At 34.4% G+C, this 19,082-nt stretch overlaps 1 protein-coding gene across 2 annotated transcripts in view; it reads right to left on the reverse strand.

Moving 5' to 3' along the window:
* Positions 1–19,082, reverse strand: part of Asap (ArfGAP domain of ASAP) — a 52,335-nt gene that overhangs the window by 17,526 nt on the left and 15,727 nt on the right. For both annotated transcript variants that reach the window (XM_089696209.1, XM_089696208.1), the window contains exons 3-5: positions 17,611–17,759; positions 11,593–11,847; positions 195–440 (exon numbers count right to left, since the gene is read on the reverse strand). In XM_089696209.1, coding sequence (XP_089552335.1) covers positions 195–440; positions 11,593–11,847; positions 17,611–17,759 — 650 coding nt within the window. The remainder of the gene's footprint in view (positions 1–194; positions 441–11,592; positions 11,848–17,610; positions 17,760–19,082) is intronic.

Raw genomic sequence — 19,082 nt, forward strand, 5'->3', positions numbered from 1 at the left:
CTTTATAGGTCATGACTAATGAAATCAGATTAATTAAATAACGTGCTAGCAGAGCTAATGTTACAACAGGGTAAACGCGATAAAACAAAGTATAAGAATAGTACACGTAATGCGCAATGACGCATTCTCGGAAATATTTAAATGTGTGGTGAATAATTGTAAAAGTATTCAAGGATAAATATCTTATAACTTACCTCTCTATCCTGTGGTGTGGCCGCCCTCAACATGTTCCTTAACTCTAACAGTCTCCGCCTTTCGTCGTCCTGCTGCTGCCTTATCTTCTGCAACTGTACACTCAAGTCTGCAACGTAAACGCCGAAATGCTCTATCGTCTTCAGGCCGTCTTGAAAGTAATTCGTCTGGGCGTGATAGTACTCCACCAGGTGCTGCAGCAGTTCAATGCCCTTCTTCGTTTTGATCTCGTTGAACTTTATCAGGTACTAAAACAAATTAACAATGTCACACAATCGGTGCCAGAAACTAGCAGACAGTAGGACGCCGAGTATGCGTAGGTTTAAGAGGGCTACAATTTATTCAACCGGAGCGGGAAACGAGCTCTGGGAACGTACAAGATTACTATATGCCCTTCCGCGCGATAAAATTATACATGATGACGCACGCGCACCCGCATTTAATACAGAGGATCCCGATTTGTCTTCGGTTGTGCAATACGTACTAATAACACGCCGGGCGACCTTGCTGAACTGTGCTGGCGTCTCGCCGGCTATATTTATATGTAAACATGGCATTTATACATTTGGCAGAGTTATATGACAATGTAAACAAAAGCAAAACATGTTCGCTTAGCGATGCTAACTTGTTATTAGGGGGAGTCATTGGCCTATTATTGGCGTGCAGACTGCAGCGCGATAGGCGCGTGGGCTGGTGATCTTGCGAAGCCAGGACTGTTCGTGGAGTATGGAACAAAGCTAGGGTCACGACTCACGACGGCCCTGCGCGGCGCAAGGCCGGTCGATGACCTGACGCCATCGTACCGCACTGTCTGAACCGCCTTTCTTTTATTTCACATTGCACTGATTACATTTAACGAATCGCCAATTTAATTAAACTTGAGTTTTAGAATGGATCAATAAAGATGAAACAATAAGTTGTTTTACAAGATTTATAAAATAAGAAATCTGGGAATGTTTAAATAAAACCATCACCCTAAATTAATTCATTCAAAAATAAAATAATTGATGAGCCTGGATGGATACGCAATCAATAATATGTATGCTCTACACATGTTTATCTGGTTCTATTAACATAAAAGTATCACGCAGCCTTAGGAAGGTGTAAATATGTATATATAAAAAGAACAATTATTAGTACCTCTACCTAGATAGAAGAAAAAATTTTACCTTATTCTTGTTGACGTCCGAATCAATTGACTAACTGCTATGTAATAAGCTTTGAAATCAATCCAATAAAGAAATACAGAAGTCGTCGATATCCCATTCTTTAGGCCGTTTTTTAAATAATTTATTCGCGCATAGAGCGCGCAGTTCACTATTTTAAACTCAATTTAAAAATCAATACAATCCACTTTGAACCAAAAAAACAATGGTTTTAAAATGAAGACTCAGGCAAGTTATTGGATTGTGGTCTGAGTGACATTTCAATTTATATCAGAAAAATGAATTTTTGTGCACTGTGCGATAAATCACCAGAATACGGTAGTCAGCTTTTTACAAGGATTCAAATTTATAAAACAGCCATTATTTTCTACTAAAAATGTATCGAGCAAACAAGGGCACTTAACGCAATGCGTTCTACGTCAAAGAAAACGAAACGCACTATTGTTGTGCAATATGCATTAAAATGGAGGCGTTTTGCATTTCATACATAAACGTGAACAAGTTCGCCGAGTATGCGACATAACAATGCTCAATAATCAGCGGCATGGCAGTAATGAATTAGCGACTGTCACCAGCAGCGCTTAACGTAATGCCAGATGCATTTGGCATCCATTACCATCACATGACGATAATTACTGTACAAATAGCGCTGAAATGCTTGTCGCGAATATATAACTTACTTTTCATGTCATAAATTAAAATTTTATACGATGTGAAACAGCTTTACTGCCAATGTTGGCTATTCTGCAATTATGAAGTAAATAACTGTTCTTAACTAGGTTTATCAGACTGATAGAAAAGACATTTTAATATCCAAATAAATGTGACTAAAATACAAATAAAATGCAGTACAAAGAAACGAAACAATTAAACAGATTGCAAAATCGGCCACAATTTTTTGTGCAAACCGGACGTTTCTTTTGCTTGTCAACTCTACGAAGGCTAGACTGAACTACGGTGCTTCGTTGCTTTTTTGAACAGATCATCGACCTACGCGGACTCGTAGATACAATATAATCTACAGATAATTTAAATAAACCGCGTGCTAGTACCTTTTGTTTGGCATAACGGCACTCGCCACAATACCACTTGCGTCGGTCACGGCGCACGGATAGCGTGACAGTCGACATATCATTTGTGGCGGATCTCGTGATAATTGCATTACAAGGCTTTAATGTTTCATATGTCTCTTGTGTTGTCATTATACCTCCTTTTAATGGAGATATTAATTCTACTAGATGTAGTCAGTGAATTTGCGGCAGATATAAGTTATCAAGTCAAAGTAATTTTGTAAGAAGAACAAGATAGCCAAATCATAAAAGATATTGCGATGACTATTCCTTCACAGATAACTGAAACATTGTTTACTTATTTGTTATACAATACTAACTAATCCACTTTCACATTTATAACACTACTTTCTGATCATCAACGCATAATTAGATATGACGCGTTGAGATTCTTATCAAAAAGCACTATATATAAAAAGGTATTAAATTTGCATTACATTTAGGCTACGCGCAGACATACAGCGTTCTGCGTTCCACGTTCTGCGTTCTGCGTTCGTCAGTTCTGCGTTCTGCGTTCTAGCGCACACAGGAGCACGTTCAAGATATTTGCGTTCTATTTCGCGACTCTCCGCACGTGAAACATGTCTCTCGAAAGTTCATCTTCCGAAGATGAAGCCTTGCTTTTGTGGAGTCTAGAGCAGTCAAAAAAAAGTAGAAAATGTTGGGTACACCCTATCAACACGAAACGAGATGATATGGGAGAATTTAGTATTCTTATCCCTGAGCTGCTTCAATATGAAGAGAGATTTTATATTTATTTTCGAATGTCAATAAATAGCTTCAATGAGTTACATGACTATGTAAAATCTTAAATAGAAAAACAAGATACCAATTGGAGAAGACGGACCAGCCATAGCGAGAACGCGAGTTCTTTGTAATTCTGTACAGAGAACGCGAGAACGCAAGCGTTCCGAATGACCGCCGCGGTCTTACTGCGTTCTGTGTGCGCCGGCGCTATAGATCCTTCACATTACAAAGAACGCGGAACGCAGAACGCAGAACGCGGAACGCAGAACGCTCTCTGTCTGCGCGTACCCTTACATGTGAAGAGGAAATTTGCTCGTCAAGTTACTCATTAACAAGTCGAGAAGGTGCCAACAATGTTTTACAATTTAAACAAATCGGCGATAACGTGGCTAATAAAGAAACTTTCGTGGTTTCTATGCATAGGTAATTTGAATTAACATAAGCAATTTAGAAAATAAAGGACGAAAACTTTTCCGATCGATACGATGGCTTTCGTATTCCTAGGTGTGATATGTTTGAATTCATTATCACAATCATGATAATTTATATCTCGAAAACAACAAAATTGATTGAAACTGTAGGTCAAACATATTCATTAGTATTTTGCGGATTGATTATCATGAAATGAGGTTCTACAATTATAAGCTTTGAATCATCTTTACGCGTTCCCGTCGATTAATATACAAATTTATGAACATACCTCTAAACGAAAACGATAAAGAATCCGTCGCAAGCGTGCTTGTTTATATTACAAACAAGATATACAATATAAAAACACATTTGACCAGGTATAAAAATACTCGTATAAAATCGTTTATCATTGCAAAGCACATTGAATTAATTAAAATATAACAAGCGTTATTGAGTAAGGTCGGTCATTCACACAGCCCGTATGCAGCCAATACCAATATTTTGCCTCAAGAGTTTTATATCTATCTGATAAGTGTTAGATAAGATTTATTCAGGAACATCAATATATGTACTACTGCGATAATATTATTATTTAATCCTTAAAGCACTTGATAGGTTTGTAATTATTGTAAACAATTGAAAATAAATCTGGAGGCCTAAGATTATGCGTATATTATTTCTTGAAGTAACCATCGAGATATATTACTAGAGGGGTTATTCCAAACAAAAACATTGCGCGCGGCCGATGTGGTGGGGTACGTGTGGAACGAGCGAGGCGTGGCTTCAAGTTCAAAGATTAAGCAATGCGTGCAGATGCGACACATTGTGCAATCTGTTTACTCGGTACTATCTGGTGGTACTGATACTAGGGAATTAATAAAACGAGGATTTTATATTAAACTATGTATTTTAATTTCCTTTAAATAATATCAATTTATTAAGCTTTTGTCGTTTTGTGTAGTAATCAATAGTTTTATCAGTTTTTGCTTCATGATGTAATTTAAATGGATACGATGATTCAATGTTGATGGCGTTTACGTATAAGAAACTCACATTTTGAAAAATCTCACGCGAGATTCGAGGATGGGGGAGGGGTTGAATAAATTCTCACGACATCTCACCAGGGGGGGAGGGAGGTGCAGAAAATTTTAAAAAACACCTCACGTAATTTATGGACGCCCCCTTACTCGATCACAATTTTTGTAACTTTACTATAAACGGAACTACATTTAAAAATATACTTTATTTATTGAGTTATAAGGTTGCTTCCATTCTGTTTATTTACATTCTCAAAAACATCAATCGCTGCAGAGGTGGCTTGCGACAAAGGCGGCTTGTGTCAAAGGCCTCGGCGATATCATTTAAGAACATAATATTATGTACTTTAGGCAAACTTGTTATAAGATCTATTTTACTTTCTTATTAGTCCATTTGACAAGGATATTGGGTAAGATACCTATTGGAATAATTTTATTATTATGTATGTACTTATTAAATCCGCGAATAAAAAAAATTTTTAGTCGTGAATATAGAAATTGGGTCGCATTTTTTTAATCCGCGAATAGTGAAAACACGAATAAAGGAAGCGCGATTAAGGAACTTTTACTGTATTAGTTTCTGTGAATGTTGTGTTTATTTGTAATTGTTGTGCATAATAATTTATAAATCCTATTGGAACAACTATTGATTAGGCTTTTTTTAATAAATAAAAATAGGTAAATAAATAAATATTACTTAATATAACCTACCGTTTTACTTTGCGTAGTCGGGTAAAAGTATAAATATTTAGGTACTACACCACGGTAATCTTTCCTAGTAGATATTGTATATACATAGTTAAAAAAATCCAGTTACATTTTTTTAACAGACTCATCGATAGTGTCACGTCTGTGCTGTAAGTCTATGAAAAATGGCGCGAAACGCAGAACGCGTGGTGATTTTTCGCAAAATGATAACAATATTAGTAAAATGCATGACTTACTCATAATAAGGAAACTTACTGGTGAAAAGTCACTCCTCGGGCTTTGTTTGTATTATGGGAACTGTTAAAACAATATCTAAGCAAACACGAAGGCATTTTGAACAGAGCAATAACACGTGTTGACGCGGCAAGCGGGGGGCACAGTCCGACACAGACTAAAGAGACTTGTGATTCTTACCTCTAGCTCGTGTTAAAGAGAGTGTAGTAGCGATCGCCTCTCTAGTACGTAGTACATTCTATCTCGATGGAAGTAACTAGTACAAACTACAACATAATGTATTCATAATAGCGAAGTATAATCTCGTAGAAGTAAGTACCTATCGTTCATATAAGTAATGTTCCGCTTCATTAACCAAACTGCTCAGTAATTATAATTTAATTGAGAACCAATCATGTAAATTCAATTAGTGACGCAATATGACACAACTTTGATCTACAACACATCACACATTGAAGTACAACTACCTATATCATATATATTTTTAGTTTTTAGTGAATAAAATATCAACAGTTATCAAGAGCTATAATAAGCTCATTTCGAGGTGTCAATTGTTACAAAAATTCGATGAATTTGGCTTTTTTTTTAAATGGAGAAAATCTTGCATAAGATAATCCTCCCGAGGAAGGAGCAAGGAGCTTATAACGAATTTTGGTCAACTCAACCTAAGCCTAACAACGCAGTTAACATACACATGTAAGAAAAGTAGCAAAGCTCATAAAATACTTTTCTATTTAGATTATCCTAGTTGCATTTCAATGAAACAAGATATACCAAGTCTAAATCAGTTCGCAGCGACTACATTGCCCTAGCGAGTCCAATGGAGACCCGCAAATTGCTCTTACAATTAATTACACGGCAATCCTGTTTGCTGTTAGGCCACGAGCCAAAACGAAAGCTTTGTGAAAAAACATTTAGATTTGCGATTGACCTTGGAGTCTTGTACATAGTTAGGTATTTTATCTACGCTAATAATGAGGCAAAATCCGATCAGTTCCTTGTAATAGATAAACACCAACACTGCTTATCCATTGAGAATACCCTTACACCAGAAGAAAATATTAAATACATAACACATTTATGTAAAGTGAGGTGGACTATATTTTTTTGTTTTTTGTTTTTATCGGAAGTCAATTAGGACGAAGCCGATTTTTTTTTTCTGTAACGATATATCATTCCGTATCCTTTAACAATAAATATTGAAAGAACAACCAATTATCGCGCTCGTAGTAATTTCCTGTCAAATATTATAGTCACAAACTAACAGAAAATTGAACCCCTAATAATTATAGGTAGGGTCGTTAAGATTGTGCACTGCAAGTTATTTATTCGTTTTTAATATGCATTTATCAATGTCTACTTGTGATTTTAATTAAATTTTGTTTTGCTATTGGATATCTTAGTTAAAATATTGCAGAAACTGATTGCGTTGCAAGTAAAATAACGATCTAAATTTTTTTAATCATGATTCATGACTAGGGTAAGTTTTATTGCAATTTGAATCTAAATACATATATATTTCAAGTTTTATGCGGGAATGTAAGAAACTACTCAGTTCGGATCGATCTGAAAATTTAATGATAATGCAAATTGAGGTAAGAAGGTATAATTTGCATACAACTTAGTAAATTAATTATTTATATTAACTTATTATGTATGTTAACTTAAAAGCCTTTTATTTAAATAGAATTGTTTTTAAATTGATGAAATGTGTTTGTTTGTTTGTATGTTTATTTACAATTATGCCATAAATTACCAAATCACGTCGTCAATATTCTAACCTAAATTACTTTCTCACTTTGGATTAACATATTAAATAACAAATATACCTGCAGGGCTATTGCGTATCTCATTTGACATTTCATAGTGATGATAACTTTGCACGGTGCTCAACGATTTCTTGTCAAACCATGTTTTTCGTATTGGCTATTTTATGTTATCAACTGAAATGACGTCATGAGCACCAAATCAACTTGAAAGCCACCGTAACAAATTTGACAGGTGTTTTTGTATCGATAGTTTATAAAGTGGTATTCCGTAAGCCAAGTGACCATCAAAAGGTTGATCACTATATGCTGTGAAAGGAACTAGTATTGAGCCTTAGATTAAGAATTGGTCTCCGCGCGCGCGCTACGACTAGATACCGCCCCACCTAAAAACAATAGCTCTGTGAGTGCGGCAACTCATTTCTGTAGTGTGTGTTAGGCAATTTGTAAAGACGCTAGTGTGTGTGAAGAATTGGGCTGCCAGCTACATAAATTTTACCTGATAAATGGGAAATCTGGCATCTTGGAAAGAAGTTTGAAAATATTTTTTTTCATCCTGACCTGGCCGGGAATCGAATCCATGAACATGCGACTCAAATTCACTTGCGACGCTACTATACTATAGTCATAAAGGTTGTTTAAAAGTAAAAAAGCGGAAATAAAAAAAAAACATTATATGAGTCAGTTAAACATGGTTAAACAGAAATAAATTATTGTTATTATATTTTTTTATACATGTGTTCGTAATAGTATTGAAAAAAAAAGTTCAAATTATTGCTAAAAGATTTCCTCAACCACGTGTATTTTTTTGGATATGCAGTACTGCAACACTGAATGGCGTCGTATTTTCGTAGAAAAAATTTTCGAAGTAAAGGAGAAATTTCGAATAATACGATACTTAGTGATGGTACGTGATCCCAGTGTCTTTCTTATTTTTTGTTGTATTATTTTTAAATAGTTTTATGACACAAATAGGCATTATACTTCAGATTTTGTTCAAAATCTTTATAAACTATCGGTTCGCCCTCCCCACACAATGCCTGTGACACGACTGGCTCGGGTACGCCGAATTCGGCGTACTATTAGTTGCCGCATTTTTCAAGTACGCCGGCGGTATCTAGTCGTAGCGCGCGCGCGGAGACCAATCGTTAATCTAAGTATTGAGCAGTGTTTTGTAAATTCTCAGTGATCGACACTATAATCCGGATAAGTTAAATATTAAAAATATATGAACAAAATATAGGAAGAATAGCACGTATATGATTTAACGTCTTATTTCAAGTGTTTCTATACTATAATCAACAAAAAATATAAAGATAACATTGAGTTAATATGTACTATCAACTATGATAGATAATAATTTTTTAAGTATAAATATATAGCCATTTTCTTTTTTCCAAAAGGTTTTTACTGAGCAATAGAAGCGTAGGTATCCATATAATTTATAAAGTATGGCCCGTGCTTTTTTACTTGGATTTGCGGAAGAAGAAAGAAAGAGGAAAGCATTAAGAATTGAAAGGCGACGCTTACGTGATGCTAGTGATCCTGTGGTGATCCTTTATAGCTGCCTGAAAGAGAATTTATAGCGAATTTTCGTTTGACAAAGGCTGGTTTTCAACTGGTGGTGGAGATGTTGAAATAGGAAACATTTTCCTTCATTGAATGTATTAATAGTAAGTCTAAAAATATCCATGTCTTTTGTTTTTCCTTTTTTATGTGTAATTTATTACTGATGACTTACAAATCAATAAAATTACTATTCAACATTAATAATTATCTGTATTAGGTTTAAAAGACATTAATAACTCATTTATAAATACTTAGATATACCTACATAGAAAATAATACAATAATTAATGTATATCTTTTCAGTTATGTGATTCCAAATTAAACATAATGTATGTGGAACAATTATTATTAAATACTAAATCTTCATTTAATTTCTGTGAGCATCATATGAAGTATGCATAGAGTATAAAATATTATACCTGTTTTTAGGTGACTCAGGATATGCGCAATGGCCTTGGATGATGACACCAATATTAGGAGCCGGACCTGGGGACACCTGAAGAATACTATACCAACCTTCATTGCCTTGTCAGGAATACTGTTGAACGGTGTTTAGTGTTATTCAAAGCACGTTGGAGTTGTTTGTTGGCCCATAGAGTACTTCATTATGATCCAGTTACTGCTGGTAAAATAGTGAATGCATGTGTTGTCCTGCACAACATTGCAAATATGCAGAATGCCAAAATACCCGAAATACAGGCATGTCTCAGGATTTAGAGGAGAGGATGCTATAGTTGAGGTTATACAAGATCTTACCAGAGAACAATATTAGTACAGAGACTATGGAATTCAAGAAGATGATATGTTAAATAAATATTTATTGTGCTTAAAAATGTATTAGTTTTAACTGAAAATTATTTATACTTGTATTTGTGATTAAACATATTTTCTTACTTAGATAATATTATAGCTTCTAATCGAATATGACAATATTTCTTGTATAATTTATAAATTATAATACATTGTTAATGCTCTGATATAAATGTATGATGTAGTTGTCAATTAGGTAATAGTTAAGACAAGGTATTTAAGTAATTAAACTTTTGATATCTAAAAAAATATTTTTTATTTATTTTTAAAGAAATTTACACCATAAAGATTGTGTTAATTCAATAATTGTTATTTTTAGTTAAATCTAGACAGTTATTTATGAAAAACTCAGAATAGAGTTATAAATAATTAATAATAATAAATTACACTATTTAAAATCATTTTAATTTACTAATATATAATTATGTATATGTATATATCTTCCTGTATCTTGGTAGGTAAGTGATGCAGCAAATTTTTCTTTAGCAGCTGTATGCCTTTCCTCAACAGCCAATCGCTTGCTTTCCAACTCATAGGCCCAACGAGGCACTCTCTCATCTTGGCTTACTGAAATTACAATATAGCATTATAATTCACTTACATTTTCAAAATTAAATATTGTACTCAGTAGTTTCTTTGAGCAACTAGAGCAACTATTTTCGATTTCAATACATTAAAAAAAATTGTCACAATTAATTATATAAACTTGTTACTCAACTAACTATCTATAGTTTATAGAAAGGTAAAACACATTATTACAATAACAAGTATATTTAAAAATAATGGATAATTTAATGGGAATTAAATAATATTTACCTAATTCTTCTCAAGTACTGTTTTCCGACAAATCTATCTAATTTAGAAGCTCTCATGAATAGTCATTTTCAAAAAGAGGATAGTTAAAGATATAAAGACAATATAATTGTGCTTGAAATAAATAACTTATATTTTATTAGATGTAAGTAACTACTCTAAAATAGATTTTTGTTAAACATTTCATAAATCATACAAAGCAATATAAAGGATACAAATATTAAAAATTTTCAAATTTATATTTAAATTAATGTTAATATTTCTCTAAAAACAAGGGTTATAAGACTTACCTCAGTTTTATTCATTTGTTACTGTTTCTAACTTTCAAATACACTTGTGTACACAAGACGATGACCAAAATTGTAATTGTAGACAGACCAAAATTCAAAAGTGTTATGAATTTAGCGCCATATAAGAGTAAACATTTCAAATCCCAAGTGTTCCGGTTAATATAACACGTAAGATTTAAATATGCTCACGTATTTATGGAATATACGACCAAATGTATATATTTTTAATTTTGCTGCATAATGTCGATAAAAAATAGTGACGTTCGGTGTCATCGTTGATAAGCACCGTAATACACCGTGACATGATGTCCACTTATTAAGATACGCAATACCAAATCTTTAAATTTTTAGTGGACATCAAAGTTCAGTGATCATCAAAACTATGTTGATCACTTAATGTGTCAAAATTAGACAATAGCCCTGCTGGATAGAAACCGTTTTTACTTAACAATGTGTCGGACAAAATTAAAGATTAATACAATAATCTCGAAAGTAATTTCCTAAAAGCTCTGTGCCTTTGTTTTGTTATTCATAATGATTTTCTCATTATTAAGTAAATTGCGAATTAGAGCAAGCAACAGTTTTCCTTGCAGCTTACCTTCTGACTTCAAACCGAATCTCTTTATCCTGACGTAAATAAGAGATCTACCAGGAAATCCTACATTATCTCCTGTCTTTTTCCTCATGTCAATTCCTATCATTTAAATCATACCACATAAATCCCCTCAGCAATTACTGTAAGCGATAATCCAATACGCAAATAGCATACGTATAGTTACCTCGCACATTTGCAGTTGAAATAATCTCCGTTCCTTTTCCATTTCATCAGCTATTTCTGCTGGTGTCACCTCACTCCGGATGAGGCCCGCCTCTTTAGCCTGCGACTTCTTTTCTTTCTCAATCTTCAGGTACTTTGACTCATAGTCTTTGGACGCCTTTTCGAATGGCCTTTTGAGATCACCTTTGACGCCCCGCAGGTCACCTTTTAGAAGACTGTCTACGGGGAACATAACTATGTTGTTTATGTTCTGCATCTGCAACAAATAGCTTTGATGAAAAAACAAGTTTATAGGTATTCTGAAGATTAAGTTTTACGGCATATGGTTGATTTTGGAGGAAAAATTTGACCTGAATTGACCTTGAATTAACGTAATCAGCTAAACACAACAGGTCTATAAAGAAAAATCAAGTGATTTTCCTCAAGTTAATTAAGAGCAGCCTTTAGAATGGTTCAGCTCTTTAAATTTGCCCATTGCACAACAAGCCAACTTGCATTCCGCGAGTGTCTGTTTCCATCCGAGGTGCGCTAAGACCACAGCCTCTCGGATTGCTACACAGCACGTTGATATTCCGTTCTATTCAGCATTAAGTGCACTTACAGAGTAGACGTTTTACTCGTGCAAGTGTTTGGTAATTCCGCCTATTTAAAACAATAGCACCGACCCTGACCGATGCGCAAAAAATGAGTAATCGACACGAACGGGGTATTGAAAATTACCTTGTCTTCGCTTTTTTGCCCCCGCTCGTTTTAAGCGATACGTATTAATTTAAGTGGAAATTTTATTCAAAGAGCGCCTATTGTGTAATCATTGAAGCGAACACGTCGATGGCAGACGAGGGCCAAAGAGACAAAGGGTTGGGGCACAATGAAACCCTTCCTGGCCATAGTTCGCCAATGAATATGATACTAATTACTTAATACATGGATATTTGAGATGTTTCAATGACTTGACATTGAAAAGTACCGTTCGAAAACTACAAAAAGCTAAAGCACTCGATGAAGAATATGCATGATTCACCAAAACTGTACTAATAAATAATATTCAAATCATAGCCGTTATTACTTACATATGTTTTGTTTGGGGCGTATTTTTATTAATGGATTTTATGACCACATTATCATTGATTATGTTTCAGTGTCTCTTAATACTTCAATTGTTATCAATTTTAAACGTATGTTGACATGATGCATAAAAACCATATTTAACGGTACATATTGAAAAAAATTGTACAATACATTCTACTTCTAGTTATATTTTAAAACCAAAAGTATTGTTCTACATAATAAGCATATCCTTCCGGTTCATAATTCAATAAAGACTACAATAGTCGTTTTGGAGAAGACCATAATTGCTAGACAAAACGATATTTTTCTTTGTAAATGTAATTGGAAACACTTTAAGTACCTGCTTGGTATTACCCCGTTTCTGTGAAATGTGGTATTTCACGACACGGCAATATTGAGGCCCGTATTACTTGTAACAATACGAAGATATCTCCTAAGTACCTATAACTTACATTGTAAGACGCCATAAACACGATTCATTCACTCTTAACAAGATGAAGTGTTCGGTAAAGCAAATTTATACTTTTCTGCCTTCAATAATGAAACAGTCGTATAAAACTAGACTAGAATTTAGTTTGCAAAAATAGCATCAGCAATTCAGTTTTATTATTATCCAAAAAGACATTTATCTATTCATAATAAAATAAACTCATCGCACTTTTAATAAAAAAGATAACCCTATCAACGATAAATGAGTAATGTAATTTCCACAAAAAGTTCCTGAGATTATATCACACTAATGAAACAATGATAATTGTTATAATTGAAGACACGCGTGCGGTTTATACGTTGCCATTGTATGTAAATCGATGTACATAGAGTTGAGTACATTTCCTATAGTACAGCACGACTTTCTTTGAACAATTTCGTCTTGCACCGGCGAGCTTTAAGGCCTATTCAAACTGGGGAGTTACTTCCCTGGGCAGCCATATCCCGACGGGTACGCGATATTATTCTCTAAGTAATATAATACGAAAGGGACTTAATCGCGTAGCCATTGGGATAACTCTCCGGTTTGAAAAGGCCTTTACTCATTTTCTTATCAAACCACCCAGCGACAGAGGAAGCACGTATAAACGATGGCGCAACCGGAACTGCGGTTCAGTTTGATTTCAATTGTAATAATACCAACGTAAAACCACTTCTCTGATTAAACGTTTAACGAGATTGCAGCAAGAGTGAATTATGATATTTGCTTGCACGATTTTGGAAACAATTTTTTATATCCAATTCATAATACAATCATTGATAGATATAAAGTTAGCTCGTTAATAAGTAGAGTGTAATAAAAAGCTCCTTCTCGTTTCCTTTTATACAGCTTTTATTACGAATTGAATCCAAAACATATCCAGATTGTATCGTAAATAATTTAATCACACTACCATAAACAAATGATTTGAGAATACTCTTATGATCCAAATAAACAATAAACCATAATACAAAATTCACTTCCAATGGAACAAAATCGAGTTATCGCACGATAAATACGAAAATGATAAGCAGGTCGAAGCTCGTTACAAGGACAAAGGAAGCTGATATGTCAAGGGCGGGCCGAGGATTCTGCGCAATCCCGAGAGCCCAGCTTCCAACATACCGACAGAATTTAGAGAGCACTTTACGTCTTATCTACGAAAATCTAACTATAATGATCCTTCAAACTTTTACCCGAGTAGATAGTGAAACGAGCTAATTGCAATAGTGCACTCGTTTATCGCTAGATAACAGCGTTTACACAGCAGATAGATTAAACATATTTATCGCGTACCTGCGTTCACTTCGTGCATTTTCTATGTTTTGCTGAGTAATGGCGCTTGTTTTAAAAATTGTGACGGTATATGACCGGTTTCAAAATTAGACATCAATCCAAAATCTACAGATTAGCATGAGTTCCTTCTACATCGCTTCCTTATTAAAATGTGTAAGAACGAGAAAACGATCAAAAGTTACCATGCATTCGAAAATTTCTTCAATCCTCAGATTACGGATCAGAGATCGGTATTGATTCCCAGTGTATGACTTTGTCATGTCATACTAATTGGTATTAATACAAAAATTCAGAGATTGCTGAATTACTTGGCAACACAGCAGGGTCAGATTGTTAGCATTACCCTGACCTATATGCAAGTGGGTGTACACAATCTGTGCGCCCACGCACCTCGTCTGCGTCAGGTCAATCGCTAGAAAACGTATAAAATGTTTTAATGCCTCCGTTATTCCACGAACGTTTAAAACGAAAATTAAATATATTCCACCGATTGGTTCACGCGATACGGTTGCCATGCTTGTATTACAACGCAAATAATTTCGCACTAAAACAACTGCGCAGTTAATTCGAAATATAATAATTTTAATAATATGTCCATTTTAAGGAAATGTTTTAAATCATATCGCAAAGTCGAAACACGTACTAAACCAAATTAATTAATAGGCAGCATTATCAGCACAAACCAGGAAAAATCATTGACCATAAATATCAAGCTATTTCAAAAAATCACTCTTCAAACATAATGAGTGACCAAGATTCATTATAATTTTTTAATTATGAACTTGGACACAGATAGGTTCATGTAATAAGGAAGTGAGGCTTCGTAGTATAATTTAGATTTATATCTCGGCGGTCCCTTCAACCGGGTATCTGTGAGACATCCGTCTCGGGATCCCTCAATAACATAATTTCCGCTTGCGAACAACAAGAATTACTTTTAGATGAAAACTTCAAGGCATTTTATCTGTTCGATGAATCTAGTTATAGTGATATCAGGACTGAAGTATGGAATATACAAGGTAATTTTGAAATGTTTCATGGTGGCAATAGATACAGCTTGTGTAACATCATTTACATATCGAAACAAAGTTATTAGTACAAAACTGTCCGTACATGTGTTTAGTTTATATCAAAATCACCTAGAACAGACACTAGCAGAACACACACACACATCAGAGGAAACAGATGGTTGATGTTGCAAGAAGTAACATTGACATTTCAGAAAACTAAATTGTACATTGTACGATAAAATTGTATATTGATGCAATTTAAACAAATGAATTGCGTGCGTTAGTACCGATTAAAAAACAAATGACGCCATCAACGAACAATCTAATTACATTTTTTTGCTCATAATATTATTCCCTGTAGGATTAGAAAATTTGCGGTATGTTATCACTTAAAACAGATCGTGAACTAACTCCATCCAAACTGAAAACTTTCCATACATTATTCATCCCTACTTCTATTCCATAATGTGCACTAGTTTAAAACTCCAAACAGTCAACGTAAGAAAATCCAACAAAAGATTTCTTAAGACGTAATATAGTGACTAAAACATGCTTTCATTTAATACCATTTATAATTTAGAAAATTCAGGTCGTTCGTAACTAAGCACACAGTAAAGGCTCTTAACACATTTCGCCGTAAACATCACGAGTTCACGCATTCAATTTTACTTTCTTACGATTATCGAGGTCAACCGTGAATCAATCTTGAATGAGTTGGTTTGTTGCCGGAAATTGCACTCTTAAAACACACATAAAATATTATGAGGTTTTATAATGAATAGCAATGCTGTGTTTTCTATTAAGCTCATCGTTGAAACACCATGCAATTTATATGATGGAATATCATCTATCTATTCATCAAGCATGATTTCATCTATAGGTACTCGAATCTTTAAGTTGCATAGATATGAATTGTAAACAAGATGTGAAATAACTTTTATTACCAACGTCACTGACAGTTGTAAAATCTTCAAATGACTATTTACGATTTTGCGCTACCGTACAAATTGATAACACCTTATCGACTCACATAACTGTTATCCGTTTAAAATATCTAGATGGCTGGTTGAGGTAAATCGCTTTGAAAATTTTACTATGTATAAATAACATATCATGAAATTATCATTGTCGGTCGACGGCCGTAAGTTACCGTTCCGTGCAAACAACTTGAACTGGGGCACATACGAGTAAAGCGAACTGGTAATTTCATTAATATTCACGCTGAAACAATTCTTAAAGAGTTAACAATACTAAAAGTAAAATTTCAATGTTTCAATTGACTGTTAAGTAGGTATAAAAGAGAACATTAAATGAAATCATAAAATGCAAATTTATTTTAAACGAGGCGAGAGGCGATCGAAAAATACTTTCGGATTTATTCTGAATAGAACAAAACGCTCGTCAGGATTTTAACTTTGATACGGTAGAATAAAATTTGCGGATAGAAATTGAAAATGAAAATTAACAAACCCTTCGGGACTTCCACTGGTAATATTCGCGGACTAATAATGTACACATTAAATACTTATTTGTATTAGATTAACTATAACGTTTTTAAAAACATTTGACATGTTTAATAAACAATTTATAATCTAGAAACAGATGTTGTTTAGCTATTAAATGATATCAGGGCCATTATAAAACAATGCAAAACAATAATGGCACGAAGTATTCCAGTTGTGGATGTAGCGGCGGTTGGCGAGGAGTCAAATACACGAATCACAAAGCCAAACGCAGTCAACTATTTTGTATCTACAGCAGTTGTTGAAAATTCTTGCGGGCTGAAATTCTCGCAAATTCGACCTTACATTTCTCCTGCTACAATATTTCATCGTTTATATTTTGATACGGATTTATTAAACGATGCAGCAACTTTGAGATTTATGGAATGCGAAGGAGGGAAATTGTTGTACAAAATATTATTTGTGGACTTACAGTCCATTCTACTTTAAAATATATTGTAGAAAATATCGGACAATTTAGTGGAGAAACAGGATTCTTCTTACAGTAACTTATTACATTTTAAAGTTCAAACAAACACGCGGCTTAGGTTACGCTTCAGTAAATAGTTACATTTACCTTTTCGCCATTAACCTTGCAGCCCTTTAAAACATGAAAACGGCATCTATAAACTCTTTTCTACCATCAACATTTCACCAAGCAACTCTGAACTCACCAATGTTTTCATCAGCGCGGATAGTTCCTTGGTGACGACGGCGAACTTGAAGAACGCCGCCCCGATGTCAGGCTCCGAGTCCTTGCTGAGCGCGTTCCCGCCGAGCCTCTCCAGCGCGCGCGAGAGGTACATCTCGTTGTCCACGTGTGCTGCAAACAATATTTTGTTTATTGTCACACCAACTCCGACAATAGAAAAGGCTTGACGCTCTGACTCCAGTTAAGCTTTTCCACCAATAATGTGCGAGGATGTAACACTAAACGCCCCAGACTTAAAATTAAATCCTACTACTATGCTACTACTATTATAAAGGCGAAAGTTTGTATGGATGTATGGATGTTTGTTACTCTTTCACGTAAAAACTACTGAACCGATTACAATGAAATTTAGCACACATATAGAGGGTAACTTGGATTAACACATAGGATAGGTTTTATCCCGGAAATCCCACGGGAACGGGAACTATGCGGGTTTTCCTTTGAAAACGCGGGCGAAGCCGCGGGCGGAAATCTAGTAAAGCTATAATATGATTGATTATTTACAAACACATTCCTCGCTACACATTCTCGCACATTATTGGTTGAAAAACACCATAACTTTGTAAAAATTGAGGATGATTTATGACAGTGTAGATTTAAATTAATTCCAACAAATATCAAACCGTACTTCCATCCTGCCATAAATGTGTGAATTTGAGTGCAATTTTATTTGAAAATGCTTAACTCAGTCCCCTATTCACAAATTAATAAACTCTTCAAGGCACTGCCTGCGAGACAGAATTCAATCCAATAATAGATAAGAAGTATCTAGCAATTGAAACGACTTTAAAATGAATTATCCAAGCTTTGTTACGAATGCACAGCGCCAGCTTACTCTACAAGATAGAGGATAAAATATAGTCGCGTTATTTGATAAAGGGTACTGTTTCACAACGCGGACGTCCGTCGTCCAGCACTTATTATTTTTAAGCCAGATAACGAAATTAATTGCCAAAGTAAGCTTATGTGCGCTGCGTGTTAGCGAATACTCTTCTAAATTATTAAAACGTATAGAAATGTTCGTTATTACAGTGAGCTTACTTAAAGTATCATGAAACTCTACATTTATTAATGCAAATTCAAATACAAATCAGCAGTAGAAACATTTCATCTTCACTTAAAGGAAATCATACGATTGAAAAACAGGATCAAGAAGATTATTTCACCAACACCATATCAATATCTAACCTCATAGTCTTATAAATATTTAATGTACACGTTTTTGCTCATCACCATAATATATCCGAAACCATACTGCATAAACATATTGGCCAAAGGGATCATAATCAAATTTTTATTTTCATCTACATTTCTTGGGTATAATATTAACATTTACATTCTAAGGGAAATACACACTCCAGCAATGTCCGTGTCACAGCCTACATTCGGTTAACTCAATGCGCCCAACATCCACAGAATATTAAATGCATACAT

This window comes from Colias philodice, chromosome 6 (assembly GCF_061535455.1).
Source record: "Colias philodice isolate Cphi_HAF_F1 chromosome 6, ilColPhil1 Martin Lab GWU primary, whole genome shotgun sequence".
NCBI lineage: Eukaryota > Metazoa > Arthropoda > Insecta > Lepidoptera > Pieridae > Colias > Colias philodice.